The sequence below is a fragment of the Pelodiscus sinensis genome, chromosome 20 (assembly GCF_052426305.1).
Source record: "Pelodiscus sinensis isolate ZL-2025 chromosome 20, ASM5242630v1, whole genome shotgun sequence".
In the NCBI taxonomy this organism is placed as follows: domain Eukaryota; kingdom Metazoa; phylum Chordata; order Testudines; family Trionychidae; genus Pelodiscus; species Pelodiscus sinensis.
The window spans coordinates 22,531,548-22,557,489 of record NC_143071.1 but is presented as its reverse complement, the minus strand read 5'-3'; the positions used below and the strand labels follow the sequence as shown (position 1 = coordinate 22,557,489).

Sequence of the window (25,942 nt, the reverse complement as noted above, 5' to 3'; positions counted from 1 at the left end):
AAAAACTCAGAAAGAAATAACAAAATGTTTTTTAAGTACATTAGAAGCAGGAAGCCTGCTAAAAAACCTGTGGGTCCCCTAGATGATCAAGCTATAAAACGAGCAATCAAGGACGATAAAGCCATTGCGGAGAAACTAAATGATTTCTTTGCTTCAGTCTTCACGGCTGAGGACGTTGGGGAGATTCCCGAATCTGCACCGTCCTTTGTGGGTGATGAATCTGAGGAACTGTCCCGGATTGAAGTGTCATTAGAGGAGGTTTTGGAACGAATAGAAAAACTTAATGTTAACAAATCTCCGGGACCGGATGGCATTCATCCAAGGGTTCTAAAAGAACTCAAATGGGAAATTGCTGAACTATTATCTGTGGTTTGTAACCTATCCTTTAAATCGGCTTCCGTACCTAATGACTGGAAGGTAGCCAACGTGACACCAATATTTAAAAAGGGCTCTAGAGGTGATCCTGGCAATTACAGACGGGTAAGTCTAACTTCAGTACCGGGCAAATTAGTCGAAACAATAGTAAAGAATAAAATTGTGAAGCATGTAGAAGAACATAATTTGTTGGACAAAAGTCAACATGGTTTCTGTAAAGGGAAATCCTGTTTTACTAATCTATTAGAGTTCTTTGAAGGGGTTAACAAGCATGCGGATAAGGGGGATCCAGTAGATATAGTATACTTGGATTTTCAGAAAGCCTTTGACAAGGTCCCTCACCAAAGGCTCTTGTGTAAATTATGTGGCCATGGGATAAGAGGGAAGGTCCTTTCTTGGGTTGAGAACTGGTTAAAAGACAGGAAACAAAGGGTAGGAATAAATGGTAAATTTTCAGATTGGAGAGGAGTAACTAGTGGTGTCCCCCAAGGGTCAGTCCTGGGACCAGTCCTTTTCAACTTATTCATAAGTGATCTGGAGAAAGGGGTAAGCAGTGAGGTAGTAAAGTTTGCGGATGATACCAAACTGTTTAGGATAGTCAAGACAGAAGCAGACTGTGAGGGACTCCAAGAAGATCTCACCAAACTCAGTGATTGGGCAGCAAAATTTAATGTGGATAAGTGTAAAGTAATGCACATTGGGAAAAATAACCCCAGCTATACGTACAGTATGATGGGGGCTAATTTGGCTACAACAAATCAGGAAAGGGATCTTGGAGTTATCGTGGACAGTTCTCTGAAAACGTCCACGCAGTGTGCAGCGGCGGTCAAAAAGGCAAATAGGATGTTAGGAATTATTAGGAAAGGGATAGAAAATAAGACACAGAATATCTTACTGCCCCTGTATAAAACTAATGTGTACGCCCACATCTTGAATACTGTGTACAGATGTGGTCTCCTTGCCTCAAAAAAGATATTTTGGCCTTGGAAAAGGTTCAGAAAAGGGAAACTAAAATGATGAGGGGTTTGGAACGGGTCCCATTTGAGGAGAGGTTAAAGCGACTGGGACTTTTCAGTTTAGAAAAGAGGAGACTGAGGGGGGATATGATAGAGGTATATAAAATCATGAGTGTTGTGGAGAGGGCCTATAAAGAAAAGTTATTTATTAGTTCCCTAAATAGAAGAACTAGAGGACACCAAATGAAATTAATGGGTAGCAGGTTTAAAACTAATAAAAGAAAGTTCTTCTTCACACAGCATGTAGTCAACCTGTGGAAGTCCTTGCCAGAGAAAGCTGTGAAGGCTAGGACTATAAGGGTATGTCTACACTACTCCGCTAGTTCGAACTAGCGGGGTAATGTAGGCATACCGCACTTGCAAATGAAACCCGGGATTTGAATTTCCCGGGCTTCATTTGCATAAGACGGGCGCCGCCATTTTTAAATCCCAGCTAGTTCGAACCCCGTGCCACGAGGAGTACAGCTAGTTCGGATTAGAAGGCTAATCCGAACTAGCTACTCGGTGCCGCGTGTAGCCGCGCTGCACGGGGTTCGAACTAGCCGGGATTTAAAAATGGCGGCGCACGGCTTATGCAAATGAAGCCCGGGAAATTCAAATCCCGGGCTTCATTTGCAAGTGCGGTATGCCTACATTACCCTCCTAGTTCGAATTAGGAGGGTAGTGTAAACATACCCTAATAGAGTTTAAAGAGAAGCTAGATAATTTCCTGGAGGTTAGGTCCATAAAAGGCTATTAGCCAGGGGATAAAATGGTGTCCTTGGCCTCTGTTTGTCAGAGGCTTGAGAGGGATGGCAGGAGACAAATCGCTTGATCATTGTCTTCGGTCCACCCTCTCTGGGGCACCTGGCGCTGGTCACTGTCGGTAGACAGGATACTGGGCTAGAAGGACCTTTGGTCTGACCCAGTACGGCCGTTCTTATGTTTTGTTCTTATTTAAACATTTCTAAAAGAAAAAAAACTTGTGAAACTCATTGCCACTGTCACTGAGGGCAAGATTTTAGTAGCAATCAAAAAGGATTTGATATTTACTGGGATGAGAATATCCATAAAAGGAATAGTGATAGAAATGTAGCCGTGTTAGTCTGGTGTAGCTGAATCAAAATACAGGACTATGTAGCACTTTAAAGACTAACAAGATGGTTTATTAGGTGATGAGCTTTCGTGGGCCAGACCCACTTCCTCAGATCAAATAGTAGAAGAAGGAAGTGGGTCTGGCCCACAAAAGCTCATCACCTAATAAACCATCTTGTTAGTCTTTAAAGTGCTACATAGTCCTGTCTTTTGTTTCATAAAAGGAATATTAATCCTAATGCTTCAGGATATAAATCAATCATGAATTGCTAAAGAATATGAAGAAATCTTCCCTACTGGCAGATTATTCATACTTGTAAAGCACTCTTCTCTGAAGCAACTTATGCTGACTGACCACTGTTGGAGATAAGATACTGGCTAGATTTACCATCTGACTGATCCATTATAGCAATTTATATATATATATTTCTATATATCCCTACACTTTAAAATTATGGAGTACTCCAGATGCCAAGTTGCAGCTAGCTTCCCATGATCAACCTCATTATGTAAAAGAATAAAGTGTACATAATATAGAAAAATTTGCATAAAGATTTTCTTTTTAAACTTTTGACCTTTTCTTAATTAAAGACAGCATTCAGAACAAATAAAGGTCAAAAATTGCCCTAACTTAGTTCCATATCTAAACTGAAATCATTAAGTTAGAAAGAATTCTGTCCTTAAAGGGGTGCTTATTCTGTAATATTGAAAATGTAGATTTAAAAATCAGTATGTATATTAAAAGTGTGTATAGTACATTTTTAATGTTCTCCAGGGTTTTAGAGCCATCCATTTAAAGGAGAAATTTTGATAAGCGGGGAAGTAATGTTAGTACATATTGCTATAAAGGATATGGCAGACCTTTGCTTTATGTAGGTTGTGTATTGGGTTATGTTCTAGATTGATAGATAGATGCAATAACATATTGGTTTGGAGGACAATAGTGGTAACTTTAAAAGATATTTTCAAAAATTAGCAAGATTGTAATATAATGCTAAAAGACTTCAGGCATTATTTCACAACTGAAACTAAAATAATGGCTTATATGCAATTATTTTTAGAAAATATGCATTACTGAACTGGTATTTAGGAAACACAGGTTCCAACTCTACCACTGGCTTAATATATGACCTGGAGCAACTCACTTAACCTCTTTTCCTTGTGACAGGGTCAGGCCAGGGAGCTGCTGCAGAGAGGGGAAAAGGCAATCCAAAAGGGAAAAATCCTGTGAGAGAAGCAGAGAACTGCAGCCCAATTGGATACAGCTGGGAGGGAGCTGGCTCAGGCTAATTGGGGCCAGCTGACTTCTCTGCTGTCTGTCTAAAGGCCTTTAAAAGCCTCACCAGTTGGAGGCTGGGGAAGAGAGGGAGATGACGAAAGGAAGGTGGTGGAGAGGCAGAGAGGAAGTAACTGGAGAGAACAATTTTGACCAGCATTAGGTAAAGGCAGCTAAGGAAGGAGCCTGTGGACACCTGGCCCGGGCACCCTACCATTGAGACCCGCTGCAAGATCCCCTAACTCGGGGGGGCTAAGGGGAGGAGGCCTACCCAGTAGTGGCTTGGGGAAGAGGTGCCCTTGTCACACCTGGTGTCAGAAGTGGGATTGCAGCTGTGAGGCCTCACAGCAACCCAAATCTAGCCAAGTTGGCCCTTCGCAAAGCAAAAGTACCCATAGAGGACCTGGTAAAAGCACTGGTGCAGGCCACGGCTGCCCAACAAGAGGCTACTCGGGTAAAAGCAGCTGCCCAGCAGGAGTCGGTGCAGATCCAACAAGAAACTACCCAGTTGTTGATGAGCCAGGTAGCCCAGGACAGGGCCACCCTGCAGGAGGTGGTGAATCAGCTGAAAGCCCTGACAGTCCAGGTACGTGATCAAGATGGGGCCCAACCCTTACAGGCCAATTTCTACTTACACAAAATGACAAAAGATGATGAGGTTGAGGCCTATCTGTTGGCCTTCAAAAGGACAGCTCAAGCTCAGTGGGCCAGCATTTTGGCCCCTTTTCTGAGTGGGAAAGCCCAGAAGGCATATCTTGACATGGCAGAGGAAGCTACATCCGACTACCCCCAGCTGAAAGCTGTGATCCAGGCACGGGCTGGGGTCACGGTCGCAGTGAGAGCCCAGAGATTTCATAACTGGCAATATTGAGACGACCAGGGCCCCAGAACTCAGTTGTTTGATCTGGTCCATCTGGCCCAGAAGTGGCTGCGTCCTGACATCCACAGCCCCGAAAAGATTATCGAGGTGATCGTCCTTGACCGGTACATGAGGGGTTTACCCCCAGACCTTCGGGAATGGGTGGGCCAGAATGACCCCGCGACGTTTGATGAGCTGGTGGCTCTCATTGAGAGACGATTGATGGCTAAGGGACTTTCCTGCAGCCCCAGAGTCGAGGTGCAGTGGAGCAGAAGGTCCACCTTTACCCCAAGACCCCGGGCCCCTGAAGTTTCTGACAGAGTCCAGACAGGAAGAAAGGAGGCGGAAGAGCGAACAGGATGGGCAAAAGACCTTGGGGTCTGGATGGGAGAGGGCCAGGGATCAAGACCCAACAGCCCAAAACAAAAGGGGTTGTCCCACCCAGGTTAGAGATGTTATGCCTGTGGGGAGATAGGGCATATTGTGGTTCAGTGCCCCAACGTAGACGAGCCTATGCAATGTGACCTGGGGAACCTACAAAGTGTCCTAGTGTCCTAGGTGGGCCCCCATCAGTATACCCAACCCATGAAAATGAATGGGGTGGAAACCACCGCCTTAGTAGATTCCGGGAGTGCAGTTACGTTGGTCTCAGGGAAGCTAGTGGGGCAAGACCAGCTAACTTGAGCCAAGTACACTGGGGTATCTTGTGTACACGGGGATACTAATTATTACCCCACCATTCCTGTGGAAATAGAAGTACAAGGGCGGGTTACAGAGGTAACTGTGGGGGTGGTCCCGAAGCTCCCCTTCCCGGTGGTCATTGGACAAGACTTCCCCGGGTTTAGTGACCTGCTACCATGGGACTGGGGGGAGGAGGATAGCTCTCTCCCGGCCTTCCATGAGTTCTCCCAGGACCTGTTCTCAATGCCTGGGGAACCCCGGAAAACCCAACAGGAGAGAAGGGCCACAAAAAAATTGGGGATGAGGATCTTGATCCAAGGTTGGAAGCAGGCACTGGTAGAGGGGGAGGCCTACCCAACTACTAGAGCAGAAGCCCCAGGACAGGATGAGCCTGAAGCAGGACCCAGCTCATCAGGGGAGGAAAGAGGGCTAGGTTCCCTGGAGCAGGTGAGATCCCCAAGTGAGACCTTTGGGCAGGATCAAGCCAATGATCCAATATATCAGAATATCCGTAAGGAGTTGGTTGAAGTTAATGGGGTCCCAGTGGAGGGGAGGAACAAGGGCACTGGGCCCTACTATATAATCAAGGAGGATCTTCTATATAGGGTAGCTCATATACAGGGCCAAGAGGTGGAACAACTCTTGGTACCCCGAGAGCACCGGGGGGCAGTACTGGAATTGGTATACAGTCATCTATTTGGAGGACATCTAGGGGTGGATAAAACCCTGGACCACATTCTTCAGAGGTTCTTTTGGCCTGTGATCTATGTAGAAGTCCAGAGGTATTGTGCTTCCTGCCCGGAGTGCCAACTACATGGGCCCCGACCACACCTGAGGGCCCCATTAGTACCCCTACCAATCATTGAAATCCCATTTGAACAGATTGCTTTGGACATAGTTGGCCAACTAGAAAAGTCTGCCCAGAGCCATCAATGCATAATAGTTGTAGTGGACTATACTACTCGATACCCAGAGGCAGTGCCCCTCCGCAACACCCTATCCAAGACCATCGCTAAGGAACTAATTCAAATCTTTTCTAGGGTAGGGATTCCTAAAGAAATCCTAACAGACCAAGGGACCTCCTTTGTGTCCAAGCGTATGAAAGACTTGTGTACCTTGCTTCGCATACAGGCCCTGCGGACCTCAGTATACCATCCTCAAACCGATGGTCAAGTTGAACGGTTTAACAGGACCCTAAAAAGTATGCTTAAGAAAGTGGTAAGCCGGGATGGCAAAGATTGGGATATGCTACTACCCTACCTCATGTTCGCGGTAAGGGAAGTTCCCCAAGCTTCTACTGGCTTCTCCCCGTTTGAACTTTTGTATGGGCGTAACCCACGGGGCATACTAGACCTTGCTGAAGAGGCCTAGGAGGAACAACTCAACCTGGGGAGAAATATAGTTGATCATGTGCTCCAAATGAGGAACAGGATAGCCAGTCACCCCCATAGTGTGGAAGCACCTAGAAAAGGCACACAACAGGTCTATTACAACCGGCGAGCAACCTCTCGGAAGTTCCAGTTGGGAGACCGGGTGATGGTGCTAGTGCCAACTGCAGAGAGTAAGCTCCTAGCCCAGTGGCAGGAGCCATATGAAATAATAGAAGCAGTGGGAGAGGTAAACTATAAGGTTCGCCAGCCTGGCCAGCGAAAGCTTGAGCAAGTATATCATGTCAACCTGCTGAAACCCTGGCAAGACAGAGAAGTGGCATTGGTTGCACTGGGGCCACCACCCCAAAGGGAAAACCCACCAACGTGGATGGAAATATCTCCCGAGCTGACTCCGGACCAACAGGCCGAAGCAGCCGGCATGATTGAGCAGAATCAGGATGTGTTTTCGACAGAACCGGGTAGAACTACGGAGGTTTACCATGACATCATCACAGACCCCGGGGTGAAGGTGCACGTTAAGCCATACCGGATACCCGAGGCAAAACAAAAAGAGGTCCAAGCTGAAGTTGAGAAAATGCTGAAGCTCGGAGTCATTGAGGAGTCCCGTAGCCAGTGGTCTAGCCCTATTGTTATGGTGCCCAAGCCAGATGGAAGCCTTCACTTTTGCAATGACTTTCGAAAGTTAAACGAAGTATCCAAATTTAATGCCTATCCCATGCCAACTGGGTAAGGCCCGATTTCTATCCACCCTTGATTTAACCAAGGGTTACTGGCAGATACCCCTAGCACCAGGGGCCAGAGAAAAGACAGCCTTTTCAACTCCGGAGGGTCTCTTTCAGTACACGGTCCTCCCTTTTGGTTTGTATGGGGCTCCTGCAATGTTTCAAAGGCTCATGGACAAGCTGTTGCGGCCCCATGCCAAGTATGCAGCTGCCTATTTGGACGATGTTGTTGTCCACAGTCCTGATTGGGACACACACATTGAAAAAGTAGAGGCAGTATTGGAGACATTAAGGAGAGCGGGACTTACGGCGAATCCCGCAAAGTGTATGATTGGGCTGGCCGAGGCCAAATATCTCGGGTATATCGTGGGAAGAGGGGTAGTGAGGCCCCAGCTCAACAAAGTGGATGCAATACAGAATTGGCCCCGAACAACCTGGAAAAAGCAGGTCAGGGCATTTTTAGGGTTGGTTGGATATTACCGCAGATTCATCCCCAACTTTGCCTCCAGGGCCTGCCCTCTGACCAACCTGACTAGAACTTGTGGTCCCGACATTGTAAAGTGGACCATGGAGACGGAAGAAGCTTTTAAAGATCTCAATAATGCCCTCTGCGGCAAGCCAGTTCTCATAGCCCCTGATTTTAAGAAGGAGTTTATCCTGGAAACCGATGCCTCCAAGGTAGGACTGGGAGCTGTGTTGTCTCAAATGGTCAGAGAAGAGGAGCACCCAATACTGTACCTCAGCAGGAAGCTGCTGCCGAGGGAACGAAACTAAGCTGTGGTAGAAAGGGAACGTCTCGCGGTAAAGTGGGCCATGGAAAGCCTTCGCTACTACCTCTGTGGGCAGAAGTTTACCCTGGTCACCGATTTTGCACCTCTGCAGTGGATGCACCAAAACAAGGGCAGAAATTCGAGGGTTACCCGGTGGTTTCTGTCCCTGCAGCCCTTTCACTTCCACGTGCAACATAGATCAAGAACCCAGCATGGGAATGCAGACGGGTTGTCAAGGCTGCATTGTTGTCCGACCCAAGTAACCCAGCCCCATAGAGTTGAGCGGGGGGGGGGGGGAGGATGTGTGACAGGGTCAGGCCAGGGAGCTGCTGCAGAGAAGGGAAAAGGCAGCCCAAAAGGGAAAAACCCTGTGAGAGAAGCAGAGAACTGCAGCCCAATTGGATGCAGCTGGGAGGGAGCTGGCTCAGACTAATTGGAGCCAGCTGACTTCTCTGCTGTCTGTCTAAAGGCCTTTAAAAGCTTCACCAGTTGCAGGCTGGGGAGGAGAGGGAGAGGACGAAAGGAAGGTGGTGGAGAGGCAGAGAGGAAGTAACCGGAGAGAACAATTTTGACCAGCATTAGGTAAAGGCAGCTAAGGAGGGAGCCTGTGGACAACTGGCCCAGGCTCCCTACCATTGAGACCGGCTGCAAGACCCCTAACTCGGGGGGCTAAGGGGAGGAGGCCTACCCAGTGGTGGCTTGGGGAAGAGGGGCCCTTGCCACATCCTCTTTTTCTCATCTTTTAAATTGGGAGTAACAGTGCCTACTTGCATTTGATAAATGAGCTGAGATCCTCAAAAAGATAATGCTTTAAAAAGTTCTGTTACATTACACAACAGATCATTACTCTTGGGCATGCAGGAAGGACAAACATGCAAAATTCTAAAGAGGTTGATTCTAGCAGGAAACACATGCATAGGCACCATCCATGGAATACTAGTATACCCACTTATGCTGTAAACACTAATCATTTCAGCTCTTCTTTATGTGTATCTCATGCACACAATCCTGTATACTCCGTGGAAAGCTTTACTTAATTTCTTCTGGAAAGTCTCAGGATTCTGTAACAAAGTAGATGTTTTCTGTAGTAGTTTCGGATTAAATTAAAAATAGGGGTTTTATTTAATTAAATATGGAATTTATCCTTGTTCCATTTGATTAATTCCATGTATTCTATGCTGCTACTAATTTAATGTGCTACAGAATTTTGTATGAAAACAAATATCTGCATTATAGAAGTAATTGGGAAGGAAGCTGAGAGCTCTGTTCGTTAGTTAAGGGACAGTCGGAGGTTTGGGACACATGGGAAGCAGTATGAGATAAACAAGTTAGCAGGTTCTGTTAAAATGATAAGGAGCAAAAGAGTTAATTTATTAACATTTAAATTATTGTAACTGGATTTCAAAATTTACATTTCATTGATAGGTTTAGAGCAGCTCGCAAGCAAATCATTGCTTCAGGCTCTCTGCAAACTAAGGCAGACAACACTACATTGGTTTTACCCTCAGTTCATCTTTGGAAGGCCTTAAGCTGAAAACTTTTTAAAGGAATGAATACTTTAGTTATAGAATACAGTTCTGCAGCAAGTTTCTTAGCCATGCAATCACAAAATACTTGGGATCTTTGTGATATATATAAAAAAAAGTCATTGTAAACATTTTTACATATTTCTGTGTTCCTCTTCTATAGGGGTATGTCTACACTACAGCACTAATTCGAACTAACTTAATTCGAATTAGTTAATTCGAACTAAGCTAATTCGAACTAGTGCATCTAGACCTAAAAACTACTTTGAATTAGCATTTTGCTAATTCGAACTAGCATGTCCACATTGAGTGGACCCTGAACCGGGGTTAAGGATGGCCGGAAGCAGTGCCAGCAGGGCATCAGATTAGGACTTAGAGCGTGGAGATGCTGTCTCAGGCTAGCCGAGTGCTGTGCTTAAAGGGACCTGACCCCTACCCTGGACAGACAGTTCTCAGGGGTTCCCCACTCGCTTGTCTAATTCGATGAGGGACAGGAAAGCAGTCCTTGCTTGGAGTACCCTCAGTGCCCACACTCGGCACATCACAGCACTCGGCCATCAGCCCGGCTGCACTTGCCGCAGGCTGCCATCCGGAGGGGGGTCAATCGAGGGGCTTCAGAAGAGCTTCCACCCCGAGGAGCCCACAGAGCCCTCCCCATCGGGGGCTTGTACCCCATTCCTCCCTCACCTCCTTCCACTTATCCCTCCCTAGCCCCCCTTCCTCATGTACATAATAAAGGACACGTGTGTTCAAAAATAGAAACTCTCTTTATTGAACAAAACTCGGGGCGACTGGGAAAAGGAGGTGGGAGAGGGGAAGAGAGAGGGTGGGAGAGGGCAGGGCAACTAAAATGATCAGGGGTTTGGAACAGGTCCCATATGAAGAGAGGCTAAAGAGACTGGGACTTTTCAGTTTAGAAAAGAGGAGACTGAGAGGGGATATGATAGAGGTCTATAAAAGCATGAGTGGTGTGGAGAGGTGCATAAAGAAAAGTTCTTCATTAGTTCTCATAATATAAGGACTAGAGGACACCAAATGAAATGAATGTGTAGCAGGCTTCAAACTAACAACAGAAAGTTCTTCTTCACAAAGCAAATAGTCAATCTGTGGAACTCCTTGCTATAGGAGGCTGTGAAGGCTAGAACTAGAACAGAGTTTAAAGAGAAGTGAGATAAAGTTATGGAGGTTGGGTCCATGGAGTGGTATTAGCCAGGGGGTAGAAATGGTGTCCCTGGCCTCTGTTTGTGGAAGGCTGGAGATGGATGGCACGAGACAAATGGCTTGGTCATTGTCTTTGGTCCATCCCCTCCAGGATACCTAGTGTTGGCCGCTGTCGGCAGACAGGCTACTGAGCTAGATGGACCTTTGGTCTGACCCAGATCGGCCATTCTAAGCTCAGGACTCAGGGTCGGGGTTCTCAGTGGACCACCTTGATTTTCATGCAAACCTGCTCCTGGGTGGCCAGGCTGGCAGCTCTCCTGCCCTAGCCGGCCACTTTCCTGTGCCTAGTGCGGAGGTCGTGGATGAGGTCCACGATGTCCGCACTAGACCAGGCGGGCGCCTGCCTCTTGCGGACCTGGGCAGGCTCCTGGAAGCTGCCAGCCTGGTCCCGGGAAGAGGCGGAGGGCTGGGTGGCAGCGGGTGGCTGGCTCGAGCCGTGCCAGGTGCAGGGTCTGCTGGCTGGGTGCTGGCAGGCTTGCACCTGGCACGGGCACCGTAGCCAGCCCGTGCCCCTTTAAGAGGTCCGGGGCCGGGAGGGGGGTAGACGAGTTTCCCTGGTGGTGCCCAGAGTGGCCACCAGGGCAAGCTGGGGAGGGCTAGCCTCCCACTAATTCGAATTAAGGGGCTACACAGCCCTTAATTCGAACTACTTAATTCGGACTAGGCGTTAGTCCTCGTGGAATGAGGTTTACCTAGTTTGAATTACGCACACCGCTAGTTCGAATTAAGTTCGAACTAGCGGTTTGTATGTGTAGCGCCTATCAAAGTTAATTCGAACTAACGGCTGTTAGTTCGAATTAACTTTGTAGTGTAGACCATACCCTTTATGCTTTTAGCTGGTTATGTCCCTCTGAGGTCTCATAATTTTAAATTCTTCTATTTTAAATTGTTATATATATTTGGTTTGTTTGTATGTTCTTGTGAACCGCCTTGAATATTTTAAATAGAAAGGCGGGGTAAAAATATTTAAATAAATAAAATAAATAATTTCTTTCCTAGAAACAGTGTGAGTTCTCAACTGTAGGACGGAGGGTGAATGAACAATAGAATCATAGAATACTAGAATACTAGAATATTAGAACTGGAAGGGACATTGAGAGGTCATCAAGTCCAGTCCCCATCCCCGATAGATGTTTACCTAACCTGCTCTTAAATATCTCCAATTATGGAGATTCCACCACCTCCCTAGACAATTTATTCCAGTGTTTAACCACCCTGTTAGGAAGTTTTTCCTTATGTCCATCCTAAATCTCTCTTGCTGCAATTTAAGTCCATTGCTTATTGTCCTATCCAATTTGTCCACATGTTACTTGAAATGTAGTTCCTGGAACTGGACATAATTGAGCCCTAATGAGCGCAGAGTAGAGCAAAAGAATTACTTCTGATCTCTTTCTCACCACACTCCTAATGCATTCCAGAAACATGTTTGCTTTTTTTGCAGCAGTGTCACACTGTTGACTCATATTTAGCTTGTGGTCCACTATGATCCCTAGATCCCTTTCTGCAGTTCTCCTTCCTAGACAATCACTTCCCATTCTGAGTGTGTGAAACCGATTGTTTCTTCCTAAGTGGAGTACTTTGCATTTGTTCTTAAACTTAATTCTATTTACCTCAGACCATTTTTCCAGTTTATCCAGATCATTTTGAATTATGTCCCTATCCTCCAAAGTACTTGCAGCCCTTCACAGCTTGGTACTATCTGCAAACTTTATACGCTTATTATCTATTCCAGTATCTAAAACAATGATGAAGATATTGAACAGAACTGGTCCCAAAACTGACCCAGCCAATTATGTACCCACCATCTGCACCATAAGTCCTTAGTTCGGATTAACTGCTACACCTCATTCCACAAGGAGTTACTGCATTACTTTATGCTTATCCACATTAAATTTCATTTGCCATTTTGTTGCCCAATCACTCAGTTTGGTGAGATCTTTTTAAAGTTCTTCACAGTCTGCTTTCATCTTCACTATCTTGATTAGTTTAGTATCATCTGCAAGCTTTGCCACCTCACCGCTTACCCCTTTCTCTAGATCATTTATGAATAAGTTGAATAGGATTGGTCCTAGGACTTACCCTTGGGGAACGCCACTGGTTACCCCTCTCTATTCTGAAATTTACCATTTATTCCTACCCTTTGTTTCCTGACTTTTAACCAGTTCTCAGTCTTGAAAGAATCTTCCCTCTTATCCCATGACAACCTAATTTACACAAGAACAAAATCAGGACTATGTAGCACTTTAAAGACTAACAAGATGGTTTATTAGGTAATGAGCTTTTGTGGACCAGACCCACTGCCTCAGATCCTGCGCAAAATCTTGCCAGTCTAGACGCACCCCTTGAGTATGCTAGGATGCATTTCATCAGGCCCTGGTGAATTGAAGACCTTTAACTTCTCTGAGTAATTTTTAACTTTTTCTTTTCCTCTTTTTAACTTCTAAGCCTATCCCACTTCCACTAGCATTCACTATGTTAGGAATCCAGTCACCACCAATCTTCTTGGTGAAACCGAAACAAGTCATTAAGCACCTCTGCCATTTCTACGTTTTCTGTTAGTGTTTCTCCCTCCTCGAGTAATGGCCCTACCCTGCTGTTTGTCTTCCTCTTGCTTCTAAAATTGTGATCTGTGTCAAAGCACCCTATTTCTTCAGTGAATAGCTATTGGAAAGATACCTATTCTAGCAGATTCACCACTCTTGAAAAACTGAGGCTCCTCAAATAAATCTCTAAATCAAAACAAGAGTTAAGATCATAATCAGCAGTAAAAATATGCACCAGGTTAACTGCTTTTTGAACAATAACATTGAACCTTTTTTGTGAAGGAAAAGCAAAAGCATGTTTATTTAATATAAAAGAAAAAAATAGGTGTCACAAAGACACTTTTTTCATATTTTTGAGGGGTAGGGGAGGACACTTTGCTGTGTTGGCCATTCCTGGCCCAGAAATATCATACTCTGTCCATCCTGCTGAGGGGGTTGGATTGTTAGCATAAATCCTGGGGAAATTGGTTGGTGGTAGGAGGATAGATGAGGTGTTTGGAAGTGCAAAAATAATTACATTTATTACATTTTATACATTTAAATGTACAAAAGTACATTTACTACAATTTTGCAATTTTTCATATTATTCTTTGTTAATAGTGTTAATTCTTCTTTGAGGGTATGTCTAGACTACATGGCTCTGTTGCCAGAGCCATGTAGATTAGTTTACTAGACATACCCAAATGAAGTGGCGATTTAAATAATCGCCTCTTCATTTAAATTAAAATGGCTGCCGCGCTGAGCCGATCAGCTGTTTGTCGGCTCAGCGCACTAGCCTGAATACTCCGCGGTCGACATCAAAGGCATTTGTTGATCGCCCCGGTAAACCAACGATGGAGCTATCTGTCGATAGAACTTTTTTGCATCTTGACGCAATGCCAAATGCCCTTGTTTCTGTTCCCGCACAAGTCTGGGTGAGGGGTCATTGGGTGACACTTTCCTCATATATTGGAAGGAACCAATGTATGAGTTACATTACACTTTCCCACTGATCTGTGTTCCAAGAGTTCTGCACAAGATCCACTCCGATGATGCCCAAGCCTTTCATATGTCTCAACATCTTTCGCAGAGCACTCGAATGGTACACCAATTTCAATGCACATTCTACCCAATGCTACTGCAACTTCCCCAGCTTTCCTGAACAATGTGGCCCTTAAAGACATCTACTGGGCAGCTACTTGGTCATCCAACCACACTTTTGCCAGGCATTATGCCATCATGCCTCAACTTGCAGTTGATACAGCGGTGGCTACAGTCCTATCTTCGACCACCAAGTGGTAACTCCAAATCCTACCACCCACAAGGAGCACTGCTTTATTGCCATCAACAGTAGAGCACCCACAGGGACATCACTCGAAAAAGAAAAGGAAGTTACTCACCCTGTGCAGTAACAACTGTTCTTTGAGATGCGTGTCCCTGTGGGTGTTCCATGACCCTCCCTTCCTCCCATCTACTTAAGAGTCCTGTCTACTCAGGCATAGACAAGGAACTGAAGGGGGGGGCTTGGGCTGCGCACGGGAGGTTCCAAGACACGAATAGCATGAGGCGCCTCTTGTGCATGCGCAGCCCAACTGACAACTGCTTGAAAAGCTCCGATCTGTGGCTCCGGGTCAACCCATCACCAACCGTGGAGCATCCACAGGGACACACATCTCAAAGAACAGTCATTACTACACAGAGGCTGTGTCTACATTGGCATCCCTTTCCGGAAAAGGGATGCTAATGAGACACTTTGGAATTGCAAATCCACGGGGGATTTAAATATCCCTCGTGGCATTTGCATTTACATGGCTGCCGCTTTTTTCCGGCGCGGGGTTTTGCCGGAGAAAAGCGCCAGTCTAGACGCGATTTTCCGGAAAATAAGCCCTTTTCCGGAAGATCCCTTATTCCTACTTGAAAGGGATCTTCCGGAAAAGGGCTTATTTTCTGGAAAATCGCATCTAGACTGGCGCTTTTCTCCGGCAAAACCCCGCGCCGGAAAAAAGCGGCAGCCATGTAAATGCAAATGCCTCGGGGGATATTTAAATCCCCCGCGGATTTGCAATTCCGAAGTGTCTCATTAGCATCCCTTTTCCGGAAAGGGATGCCAATGTAGACACAGCCAGGGTGAATAAATTCCTTTTATTAGCATCTGGTAGCACCCACATTATGCATAGATATTTTCCAAAAATAAAAGAAGACACAGTCCCCACCTTGAAGAGTATACAGACTAAAATATGCTGTCTTCATCTATATTCCCTCTAATCATTTTCCATCCATGAACAGAATAAAATGTTTATGTGCACTGAGACGTGTAAATGTGCACCACTGGTAGAAACAAAAAAATTAGTTGTGGTCGCTCTGCTAATTATCTGGGCAGCATTTGGTTCTCTTCTGCATGACCACACAGTGTGGGTGCTACACAGCTTAAGGAAATACTGGTCTTCAGGTGTATGGATTTTTATGTGTGCATATGCTTGTATACTCCTGTAATTATAAAATAGAATTATTGGGATGAAAACGATTTAGCAGTAGCCTAATTTGGGCTTCTCTGCTGGCTTCAAACTTAACATGGGTTTAATAAAAATTCTACCCTCTTTGATAGTCGTCTTTGATACCTGTAAATTATATCCTTATGTTTCACAGTGTTGTGTTCTTGTTGTTAGGTGTGTGTTGGGAAACACTACCATCTTGGCTGAGTTTGCTGGTGAAGAAGAAGTAAACCGTTTCTTAGCACAAGGCCAGCCACTGCCACCCACCTCCAGTTGGCAGTCCAACACTGGAACCAGTCAGACTCGTATGGGCTCCACAAGCAGCTCTCATGGATTGGTGCGGAATGATGCAGGCCACTGGAATACTCCCTGCCTGGGTGGCAAAGGGAGCAGCGATTTGCTCTGGGGTGGGGTCCCTCAGTACTCAAGCAGCCTTTGGGGACCCCCCAGCACCGATGATGGCAGGGTTATTGGCAGCCCAACACCTCTGAATACTCTGCTCCCAGGTGATCTTCTCAGTGGGGAGTCCATCTAGGAAAGGAGAGAAACAAAGTGGAAATAACAATCATCAGCACTAAGGAAAAAAAATGTAACCCTTTCCAGTCCAGGGCTTCACGAAGAATCCAGCTTTAACAGATCAGACTGGCAGCCCTTTTTAGTACCTCTGTCCAATCTCCAATATGAAACTGCAGAAGTCCTTGTGAACTGTTAATGAAACAGTATGGACTACATTTGGTCAGTGTCACATGCTAATGACAGGTTTTATTTTTTTCATGGCTTTTTATTGTATGTCTTTATGTTTGTATGGTGTTTTTTAAAAACGAAGTATAAAAGCTGCTTAGAATAGGTCTATCATGAAGGGCACTTTTCAGAATTTGGGCTGGAAAGGGTTATTTTATCAACTTTAAGGGGAGGGGAAAAAAGAAAGCCTATTTTAAATGAGCCTGTGACTATTATGCACATTACCAGAGGCGGACCCAATAATCAGAAGAGAGTGGAATGTGATATTCATCTTTGGTACAGAAAAGTAATGAATTCGAATGGTAACTATTGACTGTACAGGTTGAATTGGAGGGTGGGGATGGGATATCCATGTCCAGTGCTCCTATGGATCTGCCTATGCACATTACCCTTGTTTCATTACTTTTTCATGTCATTTTTTAAAAATCCCCAAAAAATATAAAAAGTAAAAAAAAAAAAAAACACATATCAAACATGCAAATACTTGAATCCAGCAGGCCAATAACAAAATGTGAACACTTTCTAATATTACACTTCCAGGTTGGCATCAATACACAGAAAACAGGCTCTAGGAATTTTTTTAAAGTTCATACTATGTGTTGGAACAGATGTATGTGTGTGTGAGCGAGCTTGTGGGTATGTGTGTGTGCGTGCGAGCCCGTGTGTGATTTAACAAAAGGGTGATTTTTTTCTCTTATTCAGTATATGCTTTTTATTTGCTCATTGGTCAAATGTTTAATTGTTATTAGCTTCTAACTTTGCACTGAGTGTTTGCAGCCCTTCTTGTAGCTAATCCCATATGTTAAAAAAAAAATTGATAGGAAGGGCCGGCGACAATTCATGTGTAAATGTTTACTCAAGGACTCTTATTGCGTTTTAAAAATGACAGTGTGTATCTCTGGAGAATAATGTGTAAATCTACCTTTAGCGGCTTTTTATTGTGGACTAATGCAAGAAAATTATTACCGGAGTATTGCACCGTTTTCCATTCGGAATTTAAAGTTTTAAGGAAATACTCCTGTTGAACTGTGGCCATAGATGTTTGTAAAGAGTGGATAGTCCCCTGCGAGCAGGAACACAAACAAGCACTTGGACGCAGTTTTCACCGCTTTTGAAGGAGTCAGGAATTTTGGCTCCCACCTGTTTACAGACCTTTTTTTTTTTTCTCTCCTTCAAACTTTAAAATAAAAAAAGGAATTAAAAAAAAAGAAAGGAAAAAAAGACTTCCCTCGTAAAGAACCCTATTTTCAGAATGAAGATATGCTACTTCAGAGCTCTGGGATTGAACAGTGTTGTTGTATTACCCTTTTCTTTGGCCATTGCTGTGTAATATTTTTTGTTGTTGTTTTCTTCTTCGTCAAAGTGACGAAAACTTTGTGATCACTATCTTGCACATGGTGGAAGATGTCTCAGGAAAGCCGGGTTTCCCGAGGAGCAACTCCACACCATTTCATGTATTTTTAAACCCAACTCCTAGCACTGAAGATATTATTAAAAAAAATAAAAAAAATAAAAAGACAGAAGAAAATACCTAATCTAATGTGTAGCAGTTACATATTTACCAAATAATGGACTCAAAAGAAATAGATGTTTGAAGAGTGCTTTATATATTAAAAAATTGCTTTATGTTTTAAAAAATGATCAATGTTTTTGATTGTTTTGAAAGGAAGAAAGACAATTGAATAACATACCCTTCAAGTATGTTTTAAAAATTATATGAACATTGTGCTCCCTGCCTGCTTGGATCAGGAAACTTGTGCATTACATTTTTTATTTTATTTTTTTTGGAAGATTAGCTTTTTAATGGTTTTATCAGATAAAAAGGGTCCTGCAAGATTGCAAATCAACAAAAGCTGGTTTTATAGAGGATCATGAACTATGCACAAACTGGGTTCAAGACTTGTTTTTTTTTCTCAAGTTTTAGTAATGTATTTAGCTAAATAACCTTTCCTCAGAGTAATTGCATCTCATTGCCATTACACGCATTCTACATATATATTATATATATATATATATATACACACACACACACAAAATATGTATGTGTGTATGTGCGTGTTTCCATACAGTAGATAAAATTTTCCATGCTGAAGCTTAGCATTGAGTTGTAGAAAAACTCCTGATATTTTAAAATTGGCGATGGAAGTTAAAAAAAATTGTTTTTGTTTTGTTTTTGCCTTTCATTTGGAATTAATGTCTGTAACTCTGAGATTTAAAAACAAAGTTTGTGGCTTTTAATGTTACTTCTCCTCATAGAATGTGATTGTTAAAGAACATGCACCGAAAGTTGCTTTCAAGAGTACGAAGATTCTTTGAAACTTAATAAATTGCAGTTTTTTTCTTGGCTGTTCAAATAAATGTGTATTTTTTAACACAGAGGATATGAAAGGATTTTGTAAAATGTCAGTTTATTTCATGAAGGAAGTTTGACCCTTTCAATATTAATGAACAGTTAAAAGTACAAATTATTTCCATTATTAGTCTCATCTTTTCAGGGTATGCAAAGTGATGACTACACTCTCATTTTACCAAAAATGCTTTGTATTCCACATTAGGAATGTGTGGTTTATAAAAAAGCAGTTATCACATTTTTTTTAGAATTAATTTGCTTTGACTTCTTTTATTTATCCGTGCTTTTGTTTTTCTCTTAAAATGTTGTGGCCGAGTTGATTTTAGTGCTTCTGAAAGTAAGAGTAGAAGCAGAAGTAAAGGGAGCTCACTTCTCTCTGCTATTCTATCTCGATAGTCTATTATTTTATTGCTAGACTTCTCTCAATTAAATACTGCTACTCATGTGCCATTGTATAATCACAGATGTTTATTTTCACGTTTGCATCAACCCAGGTTTGAAACCAAAAGCCAGATGCTCAGCTAGTGTAAAACATAATTCCATTGAAGTCAGTAAAGCTATCATTTATACCAGCTGAGCATCTAGCTTCAGGACTCCAGAGATACAACCCACTCTACTACTTGCCCTTCAAGTGATTTTTATTTTAAGTGCAATATCTTCATAAAGAGAGTTTTTCACAGCTGAGAGGTTTGGAATTTTGAATACTGGAAGGGTACTGACGGCAGTGTATTGCACTTGCCCCATTTCTTTAAATTCCATTATTGGCACAGTAACTCCATAAGTAATAACTCCATAAGACTATCCATTTAGTAAGAAGGCTTCTTTATGGAATAGAAACAGCTCTTCATGAGTTTCACATGACAATATTACCATAAATTATAAATTCTAGATACTGGGCTGATTTTTACTATGTAAAAGCATAAGATAGCTAGATCTGTCTATGTTGCTCATAAGCATGGTAACAAAAATCACATAAACACAAAGGTATAAATATGGTATTTGGTTCTCTGTTTCCCATGCCCAAAGATGGGTGGTCCCACCCTTCTTTTCACTTCTCTCCAAATAAATATTTTCAATGCATCTCAGGGCATGTCTAGACTGCCTGCGGCTTTCAAAAGAAGCATGAATTTGCATATCTTCCTCCAATCCCATTTTTGGAAGAGTTTTTTAAAAAAGGAGTCTAGAAGTGATTCTTTTGGGAAAAAAACTATTTCGAAAGAACCCTTCCTAAAAAAATGAGGTCTACAGGATTCTTTCAAAAAAGGGGAGGGGGGTTTGAAAGTACTGCATCTAGACTGCTTTTTCTTCAAAAGAACTCTTTTGAAAACAGGATCGGAAGAAGATATGCATATTTGCACCAAATTTGTATATCTTCTTTCCAAAGCCGCGGGCAATCTAGACGTGCCCTCAGTGAAGAGAGATTTGCCTTTCTTCTTTCTCTCTCTTTAATGAAGAAGAGATCAGGATTCTCAGCCTTCATTTGTGTAGACTTTTGAATCTCTTACAGTATCAGGTGTTTCAGTCAAAAGAGCTACATGCTTCCTTTAAGGTTAGTAGAGATGGCTTTTCGTATTTTCAGAAATTGGAATACATCCTGTGAAAGCAAGAAATAAAAGTGGTTTTCGGCCAAAATTTGATTGTAGTGCTTCTGTGATTTTTTTTATACTACATTCATAGCTATTTAATGCATTCAACTGACATAAGATATTAAAGTTGATAAAAAAAACTGTTGTTGATAATGTAGATTATTTTGTGTTGTAGAACATGAGAATGCATTAGGATGCTATTGCTTTCATGCGTATGTTGCAGTTATCTTACATACATGTGATGAGAGTCCTGTCTTCTAAATTCAAACCAAAAATGTTGCTCTTTCCTGAGCAGTTTGAAACCATCAAACTTCCTCTAAGGATGGGTGAGATAATATCTTTTATTTGACCAGCTTCTATTGGTGAGAGAGACAAGCTTTCAAGTGTACACAGAGTCCTCCAGTCATCAGCATTTCTCGTGCTATTCTGCCACTTTTCCCAATCCATCTCAGGGTATGTCTACACTAGAAAGTTAGTTCGAACTAACGTCCGTTAGTTCGAACTAACTTTCCTAGGCGCTACACTAGCGCTCCGTTAGTTCGAACTTAATTCGAACTAACGGAGCGCTTAGTTCGAACTAGGTAAACCTCATTTTACGAGGACTAATGCCTAGTTCGAACTAGCTAGTTCGAACTAAGGGCTGTGTAGCCCTTTAGTTCGAACTAGTGGGAGGCTAAGGCTTCCCAGGTTTCCCTGGTGGCCACTCTGGCCAACACCAGGGAAACTCTATTGCCCCCCTCCCGGCCCCGGAGCCCTTAAAGGGCCACGGGCTGGCTACTCACTTTGTGCCAGTTGCAAGGCTGCAAGCACCCGTGCCTGCACAGCCTGCACCTGCCACACAATGAGCCAGCCATCCGAGGGTTCCCAGCCCTCCACTGCTCCCCACGACCAGCCTGGCAGCTCCCGGGAGCCTGCCCGGGGGCGCAAAAGGCGGGCGCCCGCCTGGTCAAGTGCGGAGATCGTGGACCTCATCGAGGTTTGGGGGGAAGCCTCCAATGTCCACGATCTCCGCACTAGCCACCGGAACGCGGCCGTCTACGGACGCATGGCTGCCAATCTGGCCGCCAGGGGCCACCAGCGCAGCCGGGAGCAGGTGCGCTGCAAAATTAAGGACTTGCGGCAGTCCTACTTCCGGGCCTGCCTGCCAGGGGCTGACCCGGAGGCCTGCCCCCACTTCCATGCCCTGGACCGCATCCTGGGGCCTCATGCCGTCCCTGCCCCCCGGGACGTGATTGACCCCGGGGCAGAGGGACCGCTCCTGGAGACGGAGGAGGAGGAGGAGGAGGGCTCTGAGAGCCAGGAGCCTGCCGCCAGCCTGCCCAGGACCCGGGACCCCCGAGGCACCCCACAGAGCCGCTCGCCTGCATCATCAGAGGCCGGGGAGGCGTCCACCTGTGAGTACCCTCGTGTTCCCCTTATGTGTACAGGGGGCTGGGGCGAGAGGGAGCCCCGGGACCGTGCGCCTGGGCCTTGCCCACCACGGAGCAGCAGCTGGGGATCCTGCAGGGGCCCTGGCCTTGCAGAGGGGAGCTGGGTTTCACACACCTGGGCCCCTGGGGTAATTGACCGCTGGTCTTCTTGCACCACAGCTGCAGCACCGGGGCCTGCAGGGCGCACCACACCGCCTGCAGCAGCCGCCTGCGCCCGGGCAAGCAGGACAGCCAGGAACCAGGAGGACTACCAGAGGCGGCATCTCCGGTTCCTGGACCGACAGCTCCGTCTCCAGGACCACTGGGTCCAGGAGGACCTCAGGCTGCGCCAGAGGAGTCTGGAGGCCCTGGAGGAGCAGGGCCATGCCCTGCGAGGCCACCTCCAGAGCCTGCTGGACCGCTTTCCATTTCCTCCTCCCCCTGCTCCCCCTCTTGCTCCCCCTCTTGCTCCCTCTGCTCCCCCTCTTTCTCCCCCTCTTGCTCCCCCTGCTCCCCCTGCTCCTCCTGCTTCCGCTCCTGCTTCCTCCACACCCCCTGTCCTCTCTGCCCCCCCCTCCACAACCATTCCCCACCAACGCCCCCGGACCCGCAGTGTGGCGAGACGGGAGAGGCAGCCGGACTCCCACCCCTGAGCTTTCCTTTCCCTTCCTCCCTTCCCTCCCCTCCCCTTCCAGCTCCCTCGTCCCAGGTTCCCCCCTCCCTTCTCCCATCTTCATTCCTCCCTCCCCCACCCCAGTTCTCTGAAATAAACAGACGTTTTTGTTTGAAAAACAGGTGTCTTTATTTGACAGTAGGTAGGGAGGGGAAAGGGGAAGGGGGGGGTAGGGTGGAAGAAGGCCCCGGTGGAGCATGCAGGGAGAGGTCAGTCCTCCTCCTCCTCCACCTGGAAGCTCTCCCGCAGGGCTTCCCGGATCCGGATGGCCCCCCGCTGGGCTTCCCGGACAGCGGCGGTGCGGGGCTGACCGTAGTGTCCAGCCATGCGGTCAGCCTCAGCCATCCAGGCTGGCAGGAAAGCCTCCCCCTTCCGCTCACACAAATTGTGGAGCACACAACATGCCGCCACCACGGGAGGGATGTTGTGCTCGGCCAGGTCCAGACGGGTGAGGAGGCATCGAAAGCGGGCTTTCAGTCGCCCGAAGGCCCCCTCCACCACGATGCGGGCCCTGCTCAGCCTGTTATTGAAGGCCTGGCGGGAGGGATTGAGGTGCCCCGTGTAGGGCTTCATGAGCCACGGCTGCAGTGGGTAGGCGGCATCCCCCACCAGGCAGACGGGCATGTCCACGTCCCCGACCCTTATGTGGTGGTCGGGGAAGAAGGTCCCGTCCTGCAGCCGCTGGCACACGGAGGAGTTCCGGTACACCCGGGCGTCGTGTGCTTTGCCGGACCAGCCCACATTTATGTCCGTGAACTGTCCCCGGTGGTCACACACGGCCTGCAGGATGACGGAGAAGTATCCCTTGCGGTTCACGTACCGGGACGCCTGGTGTTCCGGGGCACGGATGGGGATGTGCGTCCCGTCGATGGCCCCCCCGCAGTTGGGGAAGCCGAAGGCGCCGAATCCCCGGATGACGGCATCCGGGTCGGCGAGGCGGACCACCCTGCGGAGCAGCACCCGGTTGATGGCCTTGACCACCTGCGGAGAGAGACACAGCAAAGCGTCAATCAGTGGGGCGCCCGGGTGGCTGGGAGCGTGCGTGCCCTGGCAGTGCCCCGCGCCCCACTCCCGGAAGCAACCCCCCTGGCGGCGTATAGTACGGCCGGGACAGCCCGACCCCTCCGGTGCGGGGCGCCTTCGCCTCCTCCCGCCCCCCCCCTTTGTCCCTGGGGCGGCCCATCCCCTCCTCGCAGCCCCCCTCCCTCCCGGCTCGGTGGCCAACGAGCGCCGTACCTGCATGAGCACTGCTCCGACAGTGGATCTCCCCACGCCGAACTGGTTCCCGATGGATCGGTAGCTGTCCGGCGTGGAGAGCTTCCAGAGGGCGATGGCCACCCGCTTCTGGAGGGGGATGGCGGGCCTCATGCGAGTGTCCCTTCTTTGCAGGGCAGGGGCGAGCCACTCGCAGAGCTCCAGGAAGGTGTCCCTCCTCATCCTAAAGTTCTGGGTCCACTGTCGGTCGTCCCAGCGCTCCAGGACGATGCGGTCCCACCAGTCGCTGCTGGTGTCCAGACGCCAGATGCGGCGGGGCACGCCGGTGCCGGGGCGCCGCCGCGGTTCCTCCACGGCCCCCAGGGCGGCCAGGCGGAGAGGCAGGGGGCTGACATTCCCCAGGTGGTGCCAGGCAGCCTCGAGCCATTGGTGGCAGGCTTGCAGCAGCAAGTCCAGAACATGCACCAGAAGGTGCAGGGCGAGCCGTGGCTCCATGTTGCCACCTGCGGCGGTCCCCCCCGAAGGGAAGCACCGACACAGACGGGCACAGAGACCGACGCTTTGCTGTCCCTCGGCGAGGTTGGCAAGCAAGCAGGAAAAGCTGAGAACCGGCTGTCCAGGGGGGTCCCTTTAAGCACGAGCCTCAGATAGCCTCAGACAGCAGCCACACAAAGCAACTGCTGACCTGATGCCCTGCCAGAACCGGTTTCAGCTGCCCTTAAATGCCCCCCTGCGTCCAATCAGTGTGGACGCGCTAGTTCGAACTAGCAAAACGCTAGTTCGAACTAGTTTTTAGTTCTAGATGCGCTAGTTCGAACTAGCTTAGTTCGAATTAACTAATTCGAACTAAGTTAGTTCGAACTAGCGCTGTAGTGTAGACGTACCCTCAGATAATTGTACGAGAACCAAAACAGACCACTAGGCTGCGTCTAGACTGGCAAGTTTTTCCGCAAAAGCAGCTGCTTTTGCGGAAAAACTTGCCAGCTGTCTACACTGGCCGTTTGAATTTCCGCAAGAACTCTTGACTTCCTACTGTCTGAAATCAGTGCTTCTTGCGGAAATGCTATGCTACTCCCGTTCGGGCAAAAGCCCTCTTGCGCAAATACTTTTGCGCAAGAAGGCCAGTGTAGACAACGCGGTATTGTTTTGCGCAAAAAAGTCCTGATCGTGAAAATGGCGATCGGGGCTTTCTTGCGCAAAACCGCGTATAGATTGGCACGGACGCTTTTCCACAAAAAGTGCTTTTGCAGAAAAGCATCTATTCCAATCTAGACGCTCTTTTCCACAAATGCTTTTAATGGAAAACTTTTCCGTTAAAAGCATTTGCGGAAAATCATGCCAGTCTAGACGTAGCCGTAGAGAATTAGACTGACTTCCTCAGTTAGGAATGGTCTCTCCTGTTTATATCATTGCAACAGGTAACCTTGTTTGACTAAAAACATAAATTGTTGACCATATAATATACCTCCTCAAGCCCTGCTGGAGGAAAAGAAAACTTTGTTCCTGTGTATGATTTACAATTTTTTAATTAAATCATTTGGTTTTCTTCTGTCAACTTCAGTTCATTGACTCTTTATGGTATAAATATGTGACCAAATGTAGTAGGTTGGATTACTCCACAACAAAAAAATACATAGATTGCTTTAATATTTTTTCTTGCTTATTAATTAGGTTGCTAGAGATGATGGAATAAATCCCATTGGGTTCATGCACTGCTCCTTTATGATTATGGCACTGCATCAAACTATATATCCCATGCAGCCCAAGAAAGCTACACGTGAGGTGCTCAGAGATGTCCTCTCCTTAAACTATCCTATAAGTTTTCATTCTTCTTCGAGAGATGTCCCCATGGGTACTCCCCATTGGGTCAGTTCACCGCTGCCGAGCCTCAAAGCAGATATTTTGTAGCAGTGTCCCTGTGAGCCCCCCGGTCTCACTCCTTAATTCCTTCTGTACCGCCTCCAACTACAGATGGACTCAGCAGTGCTCCCTAGCTTCTTCGTGGCTAGATTGATTTACTTAAAACCAGTAAAATTCATTATA

General features: G+C 46.3%; 1 protein-coding gene across 7 annotated transcripts in view; it reads left to right on the top strand.

Annotated features, from left to right (window-relative positions):
* TNRC6C (trinucleotide repeat containing adaptor 6C) overlaps nt 1–18,196 on the top strand; it is a 351,877-nt gene extending 333,681 nt beyond the window's left edge. For all 7 annotated transcript variants that reach the window (XM_075903557.2, XM_014573581.4, XM_075903558.2 and 4 more), the window contains one exon: nt 16,100–18,196. In XM_075903557.2, the coding sequence (XP_075759672.1) occupies nt 16,100–16,460 (361 nt within the window). In that variant the 3' untranslated portion in view covers nt 16,461–18,196. The remainder of the gene's footprint in view (nt 1–16,099) is intronic.
* Nucleotides 18,197–25,942: the final 7,746 nt, after the last annotated feature.